General features: G+C 40.2%; 1 protein-coding gene and 1 non-coding gene across 3 annotated transcripts in view; both read right to left on the reverse strand.

Annotated features, from left to right (window-relative positions):
• Positions 1–23,410, reverse strand: part of Gab3 (GRB2 associated binding protein 3) — a 64,884-nt gene that overhangs the window by 18,007 nt on the left and 23,467 nt on the right. The window contains exons 2-6 of one of the 2 annotated variants that reach the window (XM_090326230.1): positions 12,175–12,478; positions 5,217–5,433; positions 4,324–4,775; positions 2,039–2,094; positions 1,095–1,314 (exon numbers count right to left, since the gene is read on the reverse strand). In XM_090326230.1, the coding sequence (XP_090182356.1) occupies positions 1,095–1,314; positions 2,039–2,094; positions 4,324–4,775; positions 5,217–5,433; positions 12,175–12,478 (1,249 nt within the window). Of the gene's footprint in view, positions 1–1,094; positions 1,315–2,038; positions 2,095–4,323; positions 4,776–5,216; positions 5,437–12,174; positions 12,479–23,410 lie in introns of both variants that reach the window. The other variant, XM_090326229.1, reaches the window with a different exon arrangement.
• LOC150041765 (Nuclear RNase P) lies at positions 17,054–17,282 on the reverse strand. Its single transcript, XR_016533925.1, has one exon.

Genomic DNA, 23,410 nt, shown 5'->3' on the forward strand with positions numbered 1-23,410 from the left:
TTCCAGGTGTTTTTTATATATCTTTCTCCTCCTCAGACTGAATAATTCTCCTTTCTTACTCATATGTACATACGATCCAGTGCTTAGCACAGCACTACACACATGAATCAAGGGGCTATGACTGCAATGGAGCAGGCGTTAGTCGGGGGCCTTAGTTATCAGTCTTGGGAACAGATTGCAGGGAATATGAAAGAGCACAATTACTGTATCCATTATTTCCATGTAATCACACACCGTAAGGAGAAGATGAGGTTTAGAAAGAATGAAGTTAAGTAATCTCTTTCACTTTCCATTCTCTCTCCCTCTTTTACCATTATGCCTGTCTATAGGGTGTAGCAGAACAAAACAGGCTGCCTGGAAGGAGCACTACAGGAGCTAAAGTTGCCCTGTATGCACAGGAGTTAGATTGCTCATTGCTTAAGTCTCCTACCATCGTCAGGTTTGCTGAAGAGAATGCAGAAAATGAGGTGAGAAATTGTACTCGTCTATGGACTGTATTAAGAAATTGGTGGTAGGGCCGGGAGTTTGGCCTAGTGTTGGAGCACCTGCCTAGCATGCATGAAGACCCAGGTTGGATTTCTCGGTACCACATACATAGAAAAAGCCAGAAATAGTGTTGTGGCTCAAGTGGTAGAGCTCTAGCCTTGAGAAAGCCCAAAGACAGTGCTCACGCCCTGAGGTCAAGCCCAGGACTGACAAAAAATAAAAAAAATAAAAATAATTAAATAAATAAAAGAAATGGGTGGTGAAGGCTACTCCTGGTTACATTCAAGTATTATTCAAATGAGGAAGCGTTGGATGACCTCCATTCTAATTCATCATCACCTACTGTTGCTCATTGGAAAAATAGGCAAAGATGAATTCTGTGGTATGAACTTGACTTTGTAGTCTTCATTTTTAGGGCCAGAGTTTCAATAATTTCCCTAAGTCCTTCTGTCACGACAGTCTGTGACAGAAGGTGCCCAGAGCTTCCCATTTTATCTTAGCCATTTCTTTCTTTTGTACCTTGTACCCCTTGGGGTGGTTTTCTAGTGCTTCCTTCTCAAGTATTTTTGCTCTCCTCACTGACATAGCAAGTCTGACCCAGTGCTTACCTTTCCTTTGAGGTTTCAGATCTCTGTTCACTGGAGGAGGCTCGAAGTTTGCAGGTAACTCAGGCAGTAGGTTTGAGATGCTTCCTGAGCTCATGGGGATGTAGTCATCCTGGCTGCTGTGTGATCCCACACCAGAGGCAGTGAACTTGGGGCTCATGGGCACATAGCCATCTTCAGCACTGGTTGAATTTGCAGGGTACACTGGAGAAAACTTGCATGGCTACAAGAGAACAGCAATAGATGATGAACTATAGAGCCATGCTGGAAACCACTACCAATGGCCATCAAGGTTGTAATATAATTCTAAATTCCTTCAAGAAATTTAGTTAGATAAGCCTCTAGCCAAAGTTCTGCACATAGATTCTGTTCATGAGAATAAGAGATTAACTCCTTTGTTTTGATGCTCCAAGACTGAAGGGTTTGAACTTATCAAGCAAACGCCTTAAGTATAATATGGTGCTTAAGTTAGTTATCTCAAGTAGGGCAATTGTGCAGATTATTAAAAATTTTAGGGTCCTTATGGAACACCAAGTCCAGTAATTCTCCAACAAACTGAAGTCTTCAGGGGAGAGTGGATGACTCTGCAGAGATTCCAAGTAGTGAATTTCAAAGGATTTTAAGGGAACAGATACAATTCTGGCTATTTTTTTTATTAAAAAATCTTTTTTTGTTGTTATTGTTGTGGGTCGTGGGACTTGAACTTTGGGCTTGGGTGTTGTCCCTGAGCTCTTCTGCTCAAGGCCACCGCCACACCCTTGAGCTACAGCACCACTTCTAGTTTTCTAGAGGTTAATTGGAGATGAGAGTCTCAGGTCCCTTTGTGCCTGGTCTGGCTTTGAATCTTGATCCTCAGATCTCAGCCTCCTGAGTAGCTAGGATTACAGGCCTGAACGACTGTGCCCGGCTTAAACTTCATTTTAATGGAACCTGAATGACAAACTTACCAGATTTAAACTGAGCCGTTTGTCTCGGTGTTTTAAGGATTGGCCTTCTATGTCACCTGCAAGAAAGAAGCTGGAGTGGTAAGAACTGCAGGACATTGTCAACAGAAACTAGGGTATTATAATCTCCAAGGCCTGCGCTCAGGTCCAGAGAGAGCAAAACATAGCACATAATTTCAGTACTCTTGGCTTGATCTTGTGTTTAGCTGAGCAGTCACAGTGCATTCCTCAAACCAATGGAAATTCAGGTCAACTTTTGAAGACGTTTCTGATGGTTTTTGTTCTTTTTATGAATAGAGAAGACATAGCAAGTAAGGGCAGGTAATTAAAAATGCTTATTGCCCTTATTACATAACTCTTCCGAGTTTAGATACAGTGGAAGTGGAGGTCGGTATTGAGGAGATGGTTTGAAATACTCTTTGCAGTGTGCAGGAAAACAAGGTGGACAGAGAATCAATGACATCAAGTGGCAACATTAAGGGCCCAATTGAGATCTATGACCATGAATCAGTGACTATGATTTTCTGGAGCAAAACTTGCTGCTGAGGCACAGCCATGGAGAGATAGGACAGTTAGACTAATATATGACTAGAAATTTGTCAGATGGGTGTGAAAAGAAAACACAATTTACAATAGCTGTTGAATTCAAATCAGTGTCCAGAAGGCATCTTGAATACTACCTAATAATGCCAAATAATATCACCTAATATTACCAAAGCCAAAGACAACATAAAAAAAGGAAGCAACACACACACACACACACACACACACACACACACACACACACCACATATAAAATTCCTCAGAAAATACTAGTAAATTAAATTAACAATCTAAGAAATGTATATGCCAGGGCCAAATGGAATTCATCCCAGGCATACAAGGCTAGTTCAATCTTGGAAAATCAATTATATTAATCATTACATCAGAGAATGAAGGAAGAAAATCACATCATATCAATAGATGCAGGGAAAACATTTGGAAAAAATAATCTTTCATTCATGATTTTTTTAAACCCTCAATAAAGTAGGGATAAAGACAGATTTCAACCTGCTAAAGAAAACCTACAGCTACCATCATATTTAATGGTGGAAAAACTCAAATGTTTGCCCTATAAAGTCAAGAGCAAAGCAAGGACATCCCTTCTCTCCACTAATTTTTTTGTCGGTCGTAGGGCTTGAACCCTGGGCCTGGGCACTGTCCCTTACCTCTTCAGTTCAAGGCTACTGCTCTACCACTCAAGCCACAATGCCACTTCTTGTTTTCTAGTGATTAATGGCGATAAGAGTCTCACAGACTGGCTTTGAATAGCAATATTCAGATCTCAGCCTCCTGAGTAGGTAAGATTACAAGCATGACCCAGTGGAGTCTGGCCTTCTCACTATTTATTTTTGTGGGTCATGGGGCTTGAACTCAGCCTGGGCACTGTCCCTGAGCTCTTCAGCTCAAGGCTACCACCCTACCCTTGAGCCAAGCATCACTTCCCATTTTCTAGAGGTTAATTGGAGATAAGAGTCTCAGGTCCTTTTGTGCTCAGGCTGGCTTTGAACCTTGATCCTCAGATCTCAGCCTCCTGAGTAGCTAGTACAGGTGTGAGCCACCACACCCAGCTGCACTAATTTTTAACAGTGCACTAGAAGTAGTACCTAATGTAATATTACAAACAAATGAAATAAAAGATGTACAAATTAGCAAGAAAGAAAGAAAGGAAGAATGACATTATTATCATGTAAAAGTGTGAAAGAATCAACAAAATTTTCCTGAAATAAAAAATATTCCTGGAATAATAAGTTATTGCAAGGTTTTAGAATATAAAGTTATATAAAACTCACTTGCTTTCCTATATACCAACAATGAACAGTGGAATTTGAGATTCAAAACATTACTATCTATAATAGTACACCTCAAAAATGAAATGTGCTTATTTGGTTATTTGGTATAAGTATAACAAAAGACAAGCAGATCTATGTTAGGAAACCTACAAAACTCTTATAAAATAAATTATAAGGCATAAATAAGTGAACTGGGTGTTGGTTGCTCACAACTCTATTTCTAGCTTCTCAGGTTGCTGAGATACAGAGGATCAAAATGTGGTGACACACTGTGCGAAAAAGTCCAAGAGACTCCATCTTCAAGATGCCTGGCTCAAATAGTAGAGTGCCATCCATGAGCAAGAAAGCTAAGCAGGTATAAAACCCCTGTACAAACAAGAAAAAGTGCAAACTTTTCCAAGTTAAGATGGCAGTCCTTGCCCAGGTTCCTCTTTGTATGTGAATTATAACACGTACCTTTCCAGGTTCTCATATGGTCTAAACTAGAGAGAGAGATTCTTCTTGGCACCACACCACATTCTGGCTTCTTGCCACACCCGTGCCACAGGACCTGCTCTTCTTGGCGCCGTTCAGAGAGATAACTTGGCTTAGGGGGACGGGGAGGTGGGCTGTTGGACATAACATCTAGTTCTTTTGCTCCATGGGGCAAAAAAACTTGTTTTTTATCCACACGAATAGTGGGGTTTAATGCTGTTTCCAACAGTGGTAAAGAAGACAAGTGATCCCCAGGTGGACAGTTGATTTCTCTATTCCAGGTCACAGAAGGCTGAGACCCATTCCCATGGCGTCCGGGGAGGACCAAGCTGTTGGAGGGCAGTGGCTGCAGGCCATCAACGAAAACGTCGTCAAATGAAGTCTGCTCCAACGAGCGGTCTGAATTTGACCAGCTATCACATCTGGTGGGAAGGCTGCAGGAAGAAAAGCATGTATATTTGACTAGGTACCCATCTACTCAGTAAAAATCCACGTTGGCCTCATTCCCAATCCTCCAGTAGTACTTTTTGTTCTATTTGCAGTCCTATTCCCTCTGCAACACTCAGTTACACCAATGCCTTGATACAGGAAAAGGGTTGTTGGATATTTTAATCCTCTAGAAGCAACAGATGCATATGAAAATGCAAGGTTATAAATGAAAGCCACAATGCCAAAGGACATGACTCATTTTGTTTAGTACACTGCTTCATCTTTCACAGTGGTCGATAGTGATCAGTGGTGAGAGGTGACGGCAGAAACACCCACTAGAAAACAGTCCCCATGAGGTTGTGCAGAAGGATGCGTTTTGGGCTCTGAGAACAGAGGAGAATATGTTAGAAGGTCCGGTTCAGACAGAGTCCCAAGTGTAAGCGTACCTGGTATGATGCACTCTTCCAGTCTCACAGTTGGACAGGACCAGATAATCGGGAAGGAGGAGAAACTCTGACTCACTTCTGCTTTCCTCAGTAGTCATGGTATTGGTGTTTGGGTTACTTCTTGGCAAAGAGGAGCTGGCAGCATGGACAGTGTGAAGAGAGCTGGCAGGGGATGGCCTGAGGGAGGAGGGCATGCGAGAGAGGCTCTCCATGGAATCTGCTGGAGAAATCATTTCCCAGGTTAGTTTTTTAAGAATGGCTATAACACTCACTCAATATTTCACAAACAGCATTCAAGAAGCCAAATAGAAGATGCAAATCACAGCTGGTGTTTGTACTGATGGAGGCAACCATTTCCCCAAGCTATAAACAATGTCTGGGAAAGAAAGCCAATGTTCCAAGAGTGAAGTGTTGAATCAATTAAGAGTAAAAAAAAGAGAGAGAGCATTCTTGGCCAGCATTCTGCAGTTAGATAGTCTACACACAGCCTCTTTATGGTCCTCAGAAGCAGTCTTGCATCATCGCTTATTCACTCAACAATATACACATACATGGATGTATTTATGTATAACAAGTCTATGCTATCCACTTCCACAGGCATTTATGCATATATGTGTGTAGAAGGCTTGGTCCCCAGCTGGTGGATCTAATTGAAAGGTTATTGGATCATGAGGGCTTTGACCACATGATGGATTGGTGGAACTATCAAGTGGTAAAAGGAACTGGGTCTCGGTTGGAGAAAGTATGTCTATATCTTTTCCTGTACTTCTGCTTCCTGTTTTCCCTGTTTTCCTGGTTTCCATGAACCAGGTGCAAAACTGACCATGGACTGAAACCTCTGAACCAAAACTGTGAGAAAAAAATAAATGTGTCCTCTATTTCAGTGGTTTCAGGTATTTTTCACAACAACGAAGACTGTTGAACACAGAAAATTGGTATGGGAGCCTTTGTTACGCGTGGCAAAGAACTGGTCGGCATTTTGTACATACACTGGGACACTGAATATGGCTAAGTTGAGATGATAAACTAATTAATGAGTCAGAAATCTCAAAGCAAAATTCATGCAGTGGAATGCTTATTAATTGCTGTTAGGTGGGTTTATATTGGAATTCTAGAGTAAACGCCAGAGCAGATAAACTTGCACTATGGTCAGAAAGAACCATGTAAAGTTGGGAGTGAGGAAGTCACAGTTCTTAAGGAGATTCATGCCATTAAAACACCCTATGTACTTTGTGCTTGGACAGTAGAAACGATGTCTTGAGGACATGTGAGAAATGAGTGGGATCTTGACCATTTCATGGGCAATGGTATGAAAGTGTAAACTTGTTTGAAAGACTTTCTTTTGAGGGGTGTGCGACTGAGGGGTCCTGCTAGGCTGCCTAGTGGTGATCCAGGTTCAGTTGCCCAGCTCTCTGAGGTCCCTGTACTGTGTTCTAAACGCTAGCTGTCACCCACTACCTGACGAATGTAAGTGTAACCCCTCTATACATTACCCTGTCAATAAAGTACAGTTTTAACAGCTATCATTTGAACTGCTGGTAGATGTTGCCATTATCCACCTGATACCATTTTTCCCATGTACAATCTAAGAGTTTCAGGGTCTCAAATGCTTCTCCACAGATTGCAAAGAAAAATGTGGGAGGCCAGGCAATGTGTGGTATGTTGAGTTGGCTGGAAGCAGCCTATGTGAGGACAATACATGACAGAGACCTCAGGAAATTCGAGTTACCAGGAATATGGAGCATCTACTTGGGAAAATTGCCCAGGAGAGATTCCATGGGGGCTTACAAAAATGTAAGGGGCAAGACTGACCAGCGCTATGGACCTCCTAGCTTGTTTCCCAGATGCTGGCCAAGATCTACAGATTTTAAAATCCTTTTTATTACCTGTTATTACCTTTATTATGCAGAAAGGTGTCAATCTATGTGTACAGTACATCTTAGTCCTGTCACCCCTTCCTTACTCCCATTTATCCCACTCTCTTGTCCCCTCAAGTTTCCTAGTTCCATTTTCACATATCTACAGTGAGTATTATGACTGTATTTGCCCAGTATTCTTCTCTCTGTTTGTCTACCTCTCCCTTTAACTCTCATTCCCCCTCAGACAAGACCTGTTTCAGTTCCTGGTATTCATTTTTGTTAAATTGCCTATTAATTGTGCAAAGAGGTTATACCGTGGAAATCCTATTCATATATGTTTCTATTTTAGAGATAACTTCTACATATGAGAGAAAGCATGTGCTCTTTGTCTCTGAGCCTAATGTATTTCACTCAACACATTTCCAGTTCCATCAATTTCTCTACAAATGATATGCCATTTTTTCTTATGGATGAATAAAGTTCTAATTCTAATATTTTAGTGATCCATTCACCAGTTGTTTCTATGACTTGACGTTGTAAATAGTGAAATAATGAACATAGGTGTACAGGTACTTTTCTTGTATCCTGACATGCAATCTTTTGGATGAATGCATAAGAGTGCTATTACTAGATACTAGAGTAGTTCTATTTTGAGTATTTTTTTTAGGAATTGCCATACTGATTTCCATGGTGTTCGTCCTAATTTACATTGTCATCACTGGTATAAGGTTCCTTTTTTTCTTTTCTTTTTCAAATGCCTGTGCTGGAATTTGAACTCAGGGCCTGGGCCTTGTCCTTGAACTTCTTTTCCTCAAGGCTAGCACTGCTCTACCACTTGAACCACAGCACCACTTCTGGCTTTTTCTGTGTATGTGGTACTGAGGAATCGAACCCATGGCTTCATGCATGCTTAGGCAAGCATGCTACCACTAGGCAAGTTCTTGCTGGCATTTTTTTGCCAATTCTGGGTCTTGAAGTCAGGGTCTGAGCAGTGCCGTTGGGCTTTCTGAAAGCTAACGCTCTACCACTTGAGCAACAGCACCGATTCTGGCTTTTTCTTTGTATGTGGTAGTGAGGAATCGAACCTGGGTCTCCATGCATGCTAGGCAAGCACTCTACCACTAGGCCAAACTCCCAGGCCTTATTATTATTATTATTATTATTATTATTATTATTGTTTCCCAGTCTTGGGGCTTGAGCTTAGGGCCTGAGCACTGTCCTTGGATTTTCTCAAGGCTAGAGCTCTATCACTTGAGCCTCAGCACCATTTCCAGCTTTTTTCTATACATTCCTGGGTACCAGGAATCAAACCCCGGTCTTCATGCATGCTAGGCAAGCAATCTACCACTAGTCCAAACTCCTGGTCTAGCATTTGTTTTTGTTCTTGATTATGATCACTCTGATAAGAGTGAGAGTGAATCTCAGTGTTGCATTTCCTTTATAGCTAGAGATGTCGAGCATTTCTTCTTGTATCTATTGGCCATTTTTGCTTCTTTTGAGAAGCCTGCATTTAGCTTTTTTTACTCATTTATTAATTAAGTTATTAATTAATTTGGGGTTTACTGTTTTGAGTTCCTTGTGTATTTTGGTTATTGGGCTTTGTCAGACATATATTTCAAAGATCTCCCATTTTGTAGGCTGTTTTTTTGGTTGTTGTTGTTGTTGTTTTAGTGACTGTACCATTTGCTGTACAGATGCTTTTTCAATTTGTTCGTTGTGGGGCTTGAACTTTGGGTCTGGACGTTGTGAATAATACTTAGTGGAATTTTGACCTTTTTATTCTTTATTTGGAAATTAGGTATGGTCTAAGGACATGTGTTTTGGTATCAAGTTGATAAGGACTGGACTTGTGATAATCTTGATTGCCAGCTTCATTGGATTGATGTAAGCCTCTGAAGGCATTTCTAGGGATGATTAAATGGTAAGATATGCCCTGAATGTGGGCAAAGCCATTCAAAATAAACGAGGGTTCCTGGTGTAACAAATGGGGAAGAAGGAAGCCCACGAGTATAGACTGCAGAACATGCTCTTGCTGTTCCAATGTTCTGCCTCACCACAAACCCACAGCAATGGAGCAAGTGAACCAAATACTGAAACTTTGAAACCATGAATCAAAATAAATCTTTCTTTTAAAGATGTTTTTCTTGGATATATGTCAAAGTAATAAAAAGTTTGCTTTTTTTTGCCAGTCCTGCGCCTTGAACTCAGGGCCTGAGCACTGTCCTTGGACTTTCTCAAGGCTAGAGCTCTACCACTTGAGCCTCAGCACCACTTCTGGCTTTTTCTCTGTTTGTGATACTGAGGAATTGAACCCAGGGCTTTGTGCATGCTAGGCAAGCATTCTACCACTAGGCCATGTTCCCGGCCCCCTGAAATTTATATTAACATACTATATGTATATTTATAAGCGAGTATTGCATCTACCATGTGACTAGAACTGTTGTAATCCTGATGATGTATCTGAGACAAAGACCTTGTCCTTATTGGAGTTCATGTTCTAACAGAAAAATCAGGCAAATAACACATAAAGAAATAATTGTACTAATAATTGTTGTCAGTAAAGAACAGGAAACAGTTTTATGTGATAACTGAAAAGCCCATGTTTCTCAAGAAGACTATCGTTTTCTCCATCACCTGATATCATGACATTAATATGTATTTGGATCAGCAACCAACAAAACTCCCCGATCCGAAAAGGCCAATGAAAAGCCTGCTTTTATTTCTCCATTGATCCAAACTAGCAGGAGAGGATTCTTGAGTCAAAGAAACCCTGACCTGCCTTGGTTCAAGTCTGGGTTCCACTACCTACTCATCATGTTACCACTTGCCTTCTCCAACTTTCCTTCTCTGCAAAGGAGAGATAATAATAAAATACATGGCATAGAACTAGCATGTGTATAAGACAAATGAATATACAGAAATATTTTGTTCTGTTTGATAATACTGGGGCTTGAACTTAGGGCTTTGTGCTTGCTAGTCAGGCTGCTATGGAGCATGATTCTCGGATTCATACAACGTAATAGTTGGTATGGCTGGCATATTTTGCCTCACTCAAGTATTGATTAAGGTAGGGTCTCAGAACATTTTTGTCTCTCAAATAGCTAGAATTATAGACATGAGCAATGAAAGCCAGCTACAAAAGCATTTTAACAGAGTTTGTAGCTCAGGTACATGTACGGTGATGGCAAAACCAAACACTACATAGTCATTCCCTCTTATCTACCCTTTTACTTTTCATTGTTTTAGTTACCAATTATCAACTTTGGTCTGAATATGTGAAATGGAAAATTCCATAAATAAATAATTCATTCATTTTTAAATTGCAAGCCATTGTGAGTAGTGTGATAAAATTTTATTCCATGCACACTGTGCTGTGTGCAGTGTGAATCGCCCCTTTGTTGAGAGTGTTCACATTGCATACACTACACACCCATTGGTCCCGTAAGTAAGCAGAACTCCTACTTATCACAGTAATTGTTTTCAAGTAACATTTATTTGGCTTCATAATTGTCCCAACTGCAAGAATGGTGATGCTAGGAATTTGGATAAGGAAAAGAGAAGTCATAAAGTAAACTTTTCCTCTAGGGAAAAGTTGAAAGTATTTCAACTTAATAAATAAATAAAAAGCCAGACTTTTTCTAGCCACTCAGGAGTCTGAGATCTCAGGATCATAGTTCAAAGCCAGCCTGGTCAGGAAAGGCTATGAGACTGTTATCAGCAATTAACCAGCTAAAAGCTGGAAGTGGAGGTGGGGCTCAAGTAGTAAGAAAACAGCCTTGAGGGAGGAAGGTAAGGGACAATGCCTGTGAGTTCAGGTCCCAGTAGTGGTACACAAAAATGGAAGGAAGTAAAAGAAAAGAAAGAATAATAGAGTTTGGTGCTATTCAAGATTTTAGGCATCCACTGTGGATCTTTGGAATGAATCCAATGCAGATAAGCTACTCTATGTGAAAATTCAGGAGACTTGCTCAACTGATACCTTACTCTTCATTGTTTTTCTTGAGTCATTGGTAAACATACACTACACACACACACACACACACACACACACACACACACACACACACACACGTACACTCTGGTATAAATTCTGGATGAGAAAAGAAACAAAGTTGACATGTAACAGGATGCATGAATATGTATGTAATTTGAGCTGAAGGCAGGAAATAAAGGTGGAAACTCAGTGGCAGCACTGGAGGAGTTGGTCAGACTGTAGCCAAAATGGACTCATTGTGAATTTACAAATATGCTTCACTGACTATACCAAGGATAAATAACTTTGCATGAGTTCATGTTTCTTTATCTAAGTGTTCTCAAACCTTAGCAGTATGACTGGAAGGCTTAATAAATTTGCTGGTTGATGAGAAGAAAAGGACTGATGCCCTCAGGAAGTACACACTCATGTCTGTCTTAGAGATGCAATTATGACTTCCCATTGCCACCTACTGTTAATATGAGTAGTTCAGTGCTACATGGTGAAAATCAGTAAATACTTAAATACTACACAAACTGTAGTCCAGTTTCAGAGGTCCTGTGTAATCTATTAGAGTAGGACATTTAAAAGATTCAAATTCAAAATTGCTTATTTTGAGAATCGGATTATTGTGTGATAATGTCAGGTATCCATAACAAAATCCACAACGTGTGTGTGTGTGTGTGTGTGTGTGTGAGAGAGAGAGAGAGAGAGAGAGAGAGAGGGAGAAAGAGAGAGAGAGACAGACAGACAGACAGACAGACAGTACAGAAGCAAGACAAAGATAGCAAGCGAGACAGAGATCCACTCTCTAGCAAGAGAGTTGGATCCATTGCTTCCACTAGCCAGAAATGATCCAGACAAAACTTGCAGTTTATTTCCCTTGCAAGGATCTCCAACGCTATGTGAGCAGATCCTACTTCGACAAATTTTGGGTGTGAATCGTAAAACCAGCTGAAAAAAGGACTCTTGTGTTTCCAGTACTTTACTGTATTTAATTGAGATACCTCTGGTGTTAATTAGACACGCCCGGAACATCGCTCCATTTTTCTGCAATGGCTCTCCAGGGCTGGCCCAGCATCCCAGGCTGGGCCGTAGTACACAGGAGTTCCACCTTCGCTCTTACCTCCACTGCCTTCCAGATGACTGAGGTTGCAGACCTGACTGATGCTGTGCACCCACACTTGCATTTCTTCTTCAGTCTTGGCCACCAGGTAGAATGTACGGGAAGTGGTCTTGACAATGAATACGAAATGATTCTGAAATTCCTTGCGAACGAAGCCAGGGCCTGCATGTTTCCACACAGCACATTCACTGAGGTCTATCACGCGGATGGGCTTGCTGGAGTGCTTGGTTCTATAGTACTCCAAAACATCTGGGTTGCCACTCATGCGACCCCGTCGGAGGACAAACCAGCGCTTGCGCCATGCCTGCAAAGACAATTCAACATGGAGTTACTGTACTAAGCGCTCTTGCTTAGCAGGCTCTTTCAAGAACAGTATGTTGGGATAGAAGGAAAGAAACAAGTCAGCCATTCTAATGCTGACTCACTTTGTATCATGTCCAAGTGTTTATTGTATGATTATTTAGAAGCAGGGGCCACTACTAGGGAGTTCAAGGATGCTATTCACATGTGTAGTTTCGACAAGGAAACAGAGACTTCTGGATTCCCCATGTCATTACATGTTCATTCCATGGCACTTTGCAAGCCCACATGGCTAACACATCCTTACTTTCTGCTCTAGGGAACTGTTGCATTAGCCCCGATTAGGAATCAAGCACAGAGGCGGGTAACAGGCTGACCTACCAGGGCTTCCTCCCACTACAGACTCTCAATATAGCAGTTGGCAAAGGCAAATGGAGAAATTTATGGCTCTGTGGTTTTCTCTCCTATGCTGTGGCATGTGTGACAACCGGAAGTGTGGTGCTGCTGGGAGGCATGGTGAACAACGAGGCAGGAAGTCATTTGTGTATCTAGTTTCATTTATTACTGATACTTTTATAAGCCTATCAGCTCTGATCAAGAGGTCAGGGAAAAGGGAAAGCCATCATCTGGAATGTTCTCATCTCCTTTTCTTTCACAGTAACATGAGAGTTGAGGTAGCAAGGAATACAAAGTAGTGCTGAAAAGTGAAAATGAAGACCAATTGTCACAAAAGACCCACAAGTATGCCTTAAACTAACAACCTCTTTTGAGGCTGTGATAGAGAGAGCAGGTGGACTGGCAGCCATTCCAGGTAAGTTGATGCAGGTGTGGCCTGGCTTGGTTCTGCTTTTACACACATAGAAAGCTCTGAGGAGAGGTTTGGGTCTCAGAAGATAGACAAGGCAATATGATTAAGGCTGTGCTTTGAAGACAGGGGAAAATAATTACACGCTTGAATGCTCATTGAAATAATCTAAGACAGAAGAACAATGAATGGATTAAGATTCTCAGGCTGCAAAACCATGACAGATGACAGGAGGAACGTGTCTTGCCTAGAGGTTTACAAAGAAGGAGGTAGAAAACTTGGACTTTGGCATAGACTAGGGCAAACAAGGAATGGGATAATGTCATGTGTGCCTGCCAAGGAAAGCTTCCATGGTGAGTGTGGAGTGCCCCCAAAATTTCCAAGGGCCACTTTAGTGGGGAAATGTGAAGAGGAACTTTGCTGCACTTCTCAAAAAAAAATAAGGTTCCCAAAGAGGAAGTCAAACCAAGCACAGAAACAAAGTTCATGTTAACTGCCCTGGATGCAAGGGGGGAATGACACAAAAGTATCCAGTTCATTCATACAACAAGGACTATTAATATGGCTGGACACTGGGAAAGCCATGTCAAAGCTAGCCACAAATCGTGCCACTCACAATCTTCTCAATTCAGGGGAAGTGGGCAGATGTATAGGGAGATAATTACAGCCAGTGAGCTAAATGTCACGATAAGGGAAAACCAAGATGCTAAAGGTAGCACAGAGTCATCTATCAGATCAGTGCTCTGAGGACGCTCCAGGAAGAGGTGGCTAGGGTGAGACTGAAACAGGCAGAGGAAGGAGCATTATTAAGATGGAAAATGCATGAAGCTTTATATAAGTACTTTAGCAGGTGGAAAGGTATATGTGAGGGCAGAAAGAGTCACACAGCAATTTGCATAGGATATAATGCAGCCTTCAACTAAATCATGAAAAACTGCCATAATATTCTCCTTAATATTGTAAACTTCAATCTAAGAGCTATGATTATGTGAAAACAAGAATAATGTATCACTGGAGCTTTTTGCTCAGTAGATCAAAGGCCCAGATTCGTTAGATAAATGATAAGAAAAAGGAAACACCAGAACAAGACAGCAACCAATGGACTGTGAAAAAGTATTTGCAAACCACATATCTGATAAGATAATATTATCCAAGATTTTTAAATAACTCTTACAATTGAGAAGCAGGAAGCCAAATAGCCTAATTTAAAAATGGGCAAAGGATCTGAACAGAAAATTTGTACAGACATACAAATTGCCAACAGCTATATGGAAAAATGTTTAACATCACTAGCCATGCGGGAAATGAACATTGAAACTATAAGCTATTACCTCGTACACAGTAGGGTTTCGTTACCAAAAAGACAACCAGCAAGTGCTGTGTACAGAGGTGTACAGAAAAGGGAATGCATGTATATTGTTCATAGGAATGTAAATTCGTGCAGGTATTATGGAATTAAACCTAGAACTACAGTAATTTCTGTTTTGAGTATGATACCTAAAGGAGACGACATCAACACCTCATAAAGATATCTCCACCATTCTTTACTCTATCATTACACAAAATAGGAAAGATCTAAGAATATATAAATAAATGAAAAAAACCTGTTACCTACAAAAGGATATATTTCGGCCTTAAAAAGGAAAGACATCCTGGTGTAGGTTATAACCTGGAAGTACCTGGAGAGCACTGTCAGGTGAAATAAGCCACACATAAAAAGGAAAAATGTTCCTCCTTCCAAAAAAGGTGGTATGACCTCACTTATGTATGGAACCTTTAAAAAACATATAGTACAGCCAGCACTAGTCTCCCATAACTGTCATCCCAGCTACTCAGGAGACTGACATCTGAGAATTTTGTTTCAAAGCCAGTATACATAGGATAGCCCATGAGACTCTTGACTCCAGGCCTCAGAGCTAGCGCGCGCACACACACACACACACACACACACACACACACACACACACACACACACATTATGGTGCAAACATGTGTAAACATTGTATATTGGAACCTCAATGAAAACTACTGATTAACAGGGGAATGAGGATTAGAGGATGAGAAAACAAATAATAGGGCGATTCTGAGAAAAAATATATATGTCTGAAACACCATTTTGATAGCCCCTGGCGTAATTAATGCACACTAAAAACAATGGATGACAAGAAAGCAAAATAGGCTCTGTTGTGAGGGTGGTTACAGTTAAAAGGAGAGGGCTAAAGAAGAGGGTGAATGAGGATGAATTTGGTCCAATACTTAATTAGCATGTATGAAACTACAACAATGAAACCTGTTGAAATTATTTTAAGAAAAGGAAATGGGGGTCCAAGAGATAGAGGGGATGAGGTTCATCACAATTGTACATGTGTAGAAAGGTCACAGCAAAAGTCCCCTTGCATACTAATGCATGCTACTGAAAAACATCTAAGCTGGGAACAGATGGCTCACACTTGTAATCTACCTATTGGGAGGCTAAGATCTGAGCTATTCAAGAGGCAGAGATTTGAGCACTGCGGTTCAAACCCATCCTGGGCAGAAAAGTCCATGAGACTCTTATCTCCAATTAACCACCAAAAGCCTGAAGATGAGATATGGGTCAAGTGGTAAATGTTAGTGTTGAACAAAAACACCCAGGCCCTGAGTTCAAACCCCAGGACTGGCACAGACACAAACGTGGATATACACAGACACAGACCCAAAGTCAATGTTAGTTGTTTGTGTCACAAAGTAACTACGTGAACCATTTTGCTATCATAATTATACTGTAATGCTCAACTATGCAGAATAAAACTTATTTTTTCATATATTTTTTATTGTAATTAATAGAAGGGTTACATTACATTCACCAGATAGAAGGTGCATTAATTCACATACATCGATACCCTTTCTCATGTCTTGGTCCCCATTTCTCTCCCCCCACCTCCACCCATCATCTTGTTTTCCCCCCTTCCCTATCCAATTTCAAATAACTGAACACAAATATATCCAATATATCAGATAACAAAGTGAGATACTGTAACAATATAAGATAACCAAGGGACAGCAAAAGAGATGAGAGATAACATAGTACATTAAGGACAACAATCACTCATTATATGGCTTTTGTTTCTATACCCTAGAGGTCCTTTCATTTAGTGTCATACTGTATGGCCTTATGTATCAAAGTTTTGCTCTATTGCAAATCTCTGCTAGTAGAGCCCAAGATTTCTACTGATTATGACAAATGAGGGAAACCATTGAGCCTATGTTCCTTTGAGTCTGGCTTACTTCACTTAATATGATTTTTTCTAAGTCTTTCCCTTTCCTAACAAATGAGGCGATGTCATTCTTTCTGACAGCAGCATAGAATTCCATTGTGTCTAAATACCAAATCTTGTTGATCCACTCATCAACTGAGGGACATCTGGGTTGGTTTCATATCTTTGCCATGGTAAATAGTGCTGCAATGAACATGGTTGTGCTAGTGGGTTTAGTATGTCCTTGTTTCTGGGTGGTTGGGTAAATGCCAAGTAGTGGAATTGCTGGGTCATAGGGGAGTTCTATGTTTAGCCTTTTGAGGCACTGCCATACTGCTTTCCATAGTGGTTGAAGGAGTTTGCACTCCCACCAACAGTGTAGTAGTGATCCCTCCTGGACACATCCCCTCCAGCATCTGTTGTTATTAGTTTTCTTGATCCTGGCCATTCTAACTGGAGTGAGGTGGAATCTTAGAGTTCTTTTGATTTGCATTTCTTTATTTTTAAAATGAAAGAAAAATAACATGATAGAAGGGGGATCTACGGATTAAAAGTGACTTAAAAGATTTATTAAAAAATTAAAAGTAGGAGGGGTGGGTCCTCGGCATCTCCTGCCAGGTCTGCCCTCGCACAGAGCCCCGTTCTCTGGGAACTCACCTCTCCGACAGTCAGAGAGGGACCTGCTAGGTCTGCTGCTGGCCCTAATCTCAGACCTTCCCAAGGGACATGAACTCAGCTAGTGGCCCCACTGATGAGCTTCCTGAAATTGGATAGGGAAGGGGGGAAAACAAGATGAGGGGTGGGGGTGGGGGGGAGGGAAATGGGGACTAAGATATGTGAAAGGGTATCAATGTATGTGAATTAATGCACCTTCTATCTGGCAAATATCATGTAACCCTTCTATTAATTACAATAAAAATATATGAAAAAAATTAAAAGTAGCCATATATGACAAACTTACATTCAGTATTATACTAAATGGAGAAAGACTGGAACCATTTACCTTAAAATCAGGAACTAGACAGGGATGCCCACTCCAATTCTCTTCAATATAGTGCTGGAACCCTTAGCCAGGTAATAAGACAAGAAAAGGACATCAAAGGGATCCACATAGGGAAAGAAGAAATTAAACTATCCTTATTCACAGATGACATGATCCTTTACCTGAGTGACCCAATAAGCTCCATTCCCCAACTGCTAGAACTAATAAACCACTTTAGAAAAGTGGCAGGATACAAAATTAACGTGCAAAAGTCAGTAGCCTTCTTGTACGCCAACAATACTCAAACAGAGGCCAAATCAAGAAAATGATCCCATTTGCAATAGCCCCCAAAAGAATAAAATACTTAGGAATTAACTTAACCAAAGATGTAAAGGAATTATTTAATGAAAACTATAAAAGCCTAATGAAAGAAATTAAATAGGATACCAGGAAATGGAAAGACATCCTATGCTCATGGGTAGGGAGAACCAATATAGTGAAAATGGCCATACTACCAAAATTGATATACAAATTCAATGCAGTCCCCATCAAAATCCCAAAGACATTCTTTACTGAAATAGAAGATATAATCAAAAGGTTCATATGGAACAAGAAAAGACCTAGACTAGCCAAAACAATTCTAGGCAAAAAGAACAATGAGGTGGTATTACAATACCAGACTTCAAACTCAGTAATAGAGCCATAAAAACAAAAACAGCATGGTACTGGTACAAAAATAGACCAGAAGATCACTGTAACAGAATAGAAGACCCAGAAATAGAACCACATACCTATAGTCACCTTGTATTTGACAAAGGAGCCAAAGATATACAGTGGGACAAACACAGTCTATTCAATTATTGGTGCTGGCAAAACTGGGCAGCCACATGCAGAAAAACAAAAATTGACCCTAGCCTTTCGCCACGCACAAGCATTAACTCAAAGTGGATCAAAGACCTCAATGTCAGACTGGAAACCTTGAAACTGCTACACGATAAAGTAGGAGAGACACTAGAACTCATAGGCACAGGCAAAAACTTCATGAACAGAGTCCCAGGGTCACAGCAGATTGGAGAGAGACTCGATAAATGGGACTACCTAAAAATAAAAAAAGTTTCTGCACAGATAAAAGCAGAGCTACTAAAGTAGAAAGACAGCCCATCAACTGGGAAAAGATATTTACCAATAATACATCAGACAAATGCTTAATATCTAGTATCTACAGGGAACTCAAGAAACTAATCCCCCCAAACCCAACAAACCAATCATTAAATGGACAAGGGAACTAAAGAGAGACTTATCAAAAGAAGAAATTAAAATGGCAGAAAAGCATATGAGAAAATGCTCATCATCCATGGTCATAAAGGAAATGCAAATAAAACCAACCCTAAGATACCACCTTACCCCAACAAGAATGGCCAAGATTCTGAATTCAGACAATGACAGATGCTGGTTGGGTTGTGGAGAAAAAGGAACCCTACTGCACTGCTGGTGGGATTGTAAGCCAGTTCAGCCACTCTGGAAAGCAGTTTGGAGGTTTCTTAAAGAACTGAAAATAGACCTTCCCTACGGTCCCGCCATACCACTCCTGGGCATCTATCCTGAACATCATAACCCAAGATATGATAAGGACACCTGCTCAGCTATGTTCATCTCTGCACTATTCACAATAGCCAAGCAATGGAAACAATACAGATGCCCTACTGCAGATGAATGGATACAGAAAATGTGATATATATATATATATATATATATATATATATACATATATACACAGTGGAATTCTACATAGCCAACAGACAAGAGCAAACAATGGCATTCGATGGGAAGTGAATGAATCTAGAGCAAATCATGTTGAGGGAGACAAGTCAAGACCAAAGGACCAAAAGGCTCATGGTATCCTTAATATGTGGATATTAGATCCAAACAGTACAAGAGCGAGGACTCAATATTTGCGTAGCCAATGCTATGGACATGGTATTGGAAATATAAACACAACTACATAGACATAAAAACCTATGACTCTATAGACATAATATTTTATTACATAGATTAATATGTACCTATGATATACAAACCCTCAGCCTAATTTTAATTATGCTCTAAAATCTAAGTGCCAGTGCTTGTATTTAGAGATTCCCTTCTTGAATACTTGCTTGTTAGACACATCATTTGAAATATGATGTAAAAATCAATGTTAAGAACTTCTTTAATAAAAAATATATGTGGCAGATGTCATTACACAGTCAAAAATAAATATCTTATTCATACCTAAAATTTTTTAAAGTATGTCTACAAGTTGCTTGCTTTAGTGATAAAAACAAAAGATGCAAAGAACAAAATTTCTAGACAAGGCAGGATTGTAGCTACTTTGGGGATAGGAGGTTGTGATGAAGAAAGGCTCAGGATGTTGCTCAGTGTTAAAACTCTTGTCTCCCATACATGGAGCTCTAGGTTCTATCCCCAGCGTCACCAAAATGAAGAAAGAGAAAGCAGAGTAGGAGATGAAGGAAGAGGAGGAGCAAGAACTCTGCTTCCTGGGTAGATAGTTAACCATTTTTTGGTAGTAATAAAGACTGAACTCAGAGCTTGCTCCAGTTCAGGATGTTTCCATTTTATAATAAATTTCCAGTTGGCTGGAAGCAGTTGTACTGCTTTACTTTTCTACCTCAGGCTCTTGCTGCTGGGCTTTTGTGAGCAACTTGGGAAGGTAAGATGGAAAAGAGGTCTGCAGCTCAGATCGAAATGAAGATGAACCTGTGTCAAATTGAGCTATCAAGCAGAATGACTATGAAATTATCTACAACCAGAGTTCAAAGAAATGGACTATAGCGTGGGAGGATTGGTGAATTGACATTTAGGAAGCATGCATTTGAAAGTTGAACTTGCTTTTGGCTTTCTGTGTGACCATCAACAGGCAACATGACTTCTGAAAACCTCAGTCCTACCATGTGCAACTGGAGACAATAAACCCTACCTTCCGTCTCTTATGATAAAAATTGTGGTGAACCAATGACACACAGGAGACAAAATAGCATCGACTTGAAAGCAACTCATAAAATGACAATGTGTTTCGTTCTACCCATGGCACATGACAATTGTCTTGGGAAAACTGCTTCTCCTCTTCTGGAGGTCACCCCCCTCCACTGCTCAACAACAAGCTTGGAGGGCTTTTCCATCTCTGACCAGCAAAAGATCTATTTCCCATCAGCCTTTCCTGCCACAGCCACCAAGCTGACTCATTATCACCCCGCCACCATCATCTCCAACAACAAAAACATGTCACATCCTGTAACCTTGTGGAAAAGTGTTTGTGCTCATTTTTAGAGTCGGAGAGAAGCTAAACTGAACTTCTTTTAGGATGATATATCTCACTTATAGGCCTATTAGGTCTTATGGAATTATTAGAGGAATGATTGTATATGATCTTCTGAGAATAAACATGCATTGTTCTCCTCTTAGAGCAATCCAACTTGTGGGTTTCACAGTTTATGAACACTTACTATTTTATCTCTTTTTCCTATCTCATGGGCAATAATCTCTTTTTATTGTCTTTTTGAGCATTTTTTCTGTACATCTTTTCCATTATCATGAATTGGCTGGTTACTGATTTTTTCTCTAATTACTGTAATTTTCTTCCTTGGTATTGCTTCTTTATAAAATTTTATTTTAAGTAGTTGTACAAAGAAGTTTCAATTCAACAACTCAGATTATGAGTACAATGCATCCTAATTTGTGTTAATGGACAGACACATATCAGAGTAAGTCTGACATGAGTTCTGTTTTACGGCAGGTACAGGTAAAAGACACACTTTACAAAAATAAAGGTATCAGAACTTAATTCTGGATTCCGTTCTTGTATGTAGGTTGAGTTCTATTCCCTTACCTAAACACATATCTTGCACTCCTATCCATTAGTACCTTGCCATCTGATCCCGCAGGAAATTCCTTTAATTATGAGGAAATGGGAACATAAAAGTGCATAGGATGCAAACATTGTGAAGATGCCTCAGAACTAACCATGTTGACTCTAGAATTGTGCTGTTTAAACAATCCACTTTGTGGTAGTTTGTCAGAGAATATCTAGTCAACTTATATATCCCCCCCAACTCTGAATATCTACCTGAATTACCTGGAAGAACTTCCACTTCCAGTCATATTGGATTTGGCACTGAAGTTGCCATAAAACGAAAATAGAAACTCCAAACAAATACATGAAGCAACTGATTTCAGACATTAGATGGCAGTCTGGGTAGGGCTATGATCTCTATGGGAAGGAAAACAAAGAGGGGAGCCCTATGACCATCCAGGCTTTTAGCCTATAGACGATTTCTCCATCACAGCAACCTTTGATTGGGGGGGGCAGTTATGGGGCCTGAACTCAGGGCCTGAGCACTATTCTTGAGCTTTCTCAAGGCTAGCACTCTACCAATTGAGCCATAGCACCACTGATGGATTTTCTATGTATGTGGTACTGAGGAATTGAAACCAGGTCTTCATGCATGCTAGGCAAGCACTCTACCACTAGCGCAAACTCCCAGACCCTGCAATCTTGCTCAGTTGGAAAAATAGCGATTCAATTTCTAAGTGGTTAGGGTGGGTAGAATTGTTTGCAGGACATGGGACCAGAGATGATGGAACTATATAGATAAAGAACACCAGATATCTAGATAGAGATTTCCTCCACAAGAGTTCAGTTGAATACTAACATGTTCATGTGGAGAATAAAATCCCTTGAGGCAAACCCAAAACAACCATGTGGAAGCACAAAATGAATAAATAGCAGAGCTCACATTCAAGATCTTTTCATTTCATATCTGCCAAAATGAAGGAGCCTGGACACTACAAATACTATGCCTTGGAAATGGGAACAGAGCCAAATTATCTCTAGACCTGACTTCAGTAAAGCTTAAGAAGCCTTGGAATGATCAAAATGATCTACAAATTTCTAAACTTCTGACTGAAAATAAGTGCAACAATTGTTAAGGGAAAATGAAAAAAAAATCTAGGACACTCAACAATACAGTATTTTTTTTGCCAGTCCTAGGCCTTAAACTCCAGGCCTGAGCACTGTGCTTTGGGCTTTCTCAAGGCTAGCGCTCTTCCACTGGAGCCACTGCACCACTTCCAGCCTTTTTCTATATATGTGGTACCAAGAAATCGAACCCGGGTCTTCGTGCATACTAGGCGAGCACTCTACAGCTAGGCCAAACTCCAGGCCCCAACAATACAGAATTTTTCATGTACAGCACCTAAAATATTACTAAAAATATAAATAATCGGAAAAATGTGACCCATAAGAGAGAAAATCCAGAAAGAGACCTAAAAATAACAGATAATAGAATAAGTAAATGGTGACTTTAAAACAAGTATTATTTGAAATTTATAGCAGAATGTGTACATTATGAGAAAATTAGATGACATAAATATAAAAATGGAATGTATGGAAGTGAACAGACAGCATCAGATATGTAAAATCCACTAGGATGGACATTGTATCATCTTAGACATGGAAGAATTGAGCCTGAACAACAGAGAGAAAAGGATGCTGGGAAAGAATAAAATAACTCAGGCAGCTGTTAAAAATATAAATGTCTGGACATCACCTGCAGTGATCCAGTTTCACTACGCCTGGCCTGGGGCCCATTTTGGGCACTTTCAACAGCATTTCTACAGATTGTGATGTGCAAAAGCAAGGGACCAAGAATAAGAACTGAATACACTCATCTCTACTAACTTCATTTATTGTGCTTTCCTTTAAGTTCATTTATTTGATGATGATTTTCAAAAGCCTCTTTCCAATCTGGATCTTTCCAGCGACCTTCTGATTCAACTAGCACTTAACATGATCACAAAGAAGCTTTTGATTTCATACCGCTCACACTCACTACTCTCCCAGCTTTCTCATTTCCC

The sequence above is a fragment of the Megascapheus bottae genome, chromosome X (genome assembly GCF_031878675.1).
Source record: "Megascapheus bottae isolate mThoBot1 chromosome X, mThoBot2.hap1, whole genome shotgun sequence".
Classification (NCBI taxonomy): Eukaryota; Metazoa; Chordata; class Mammalia; order Rodentia; family Geomyidae; genus Megascapheus; species Megascapheus bottae.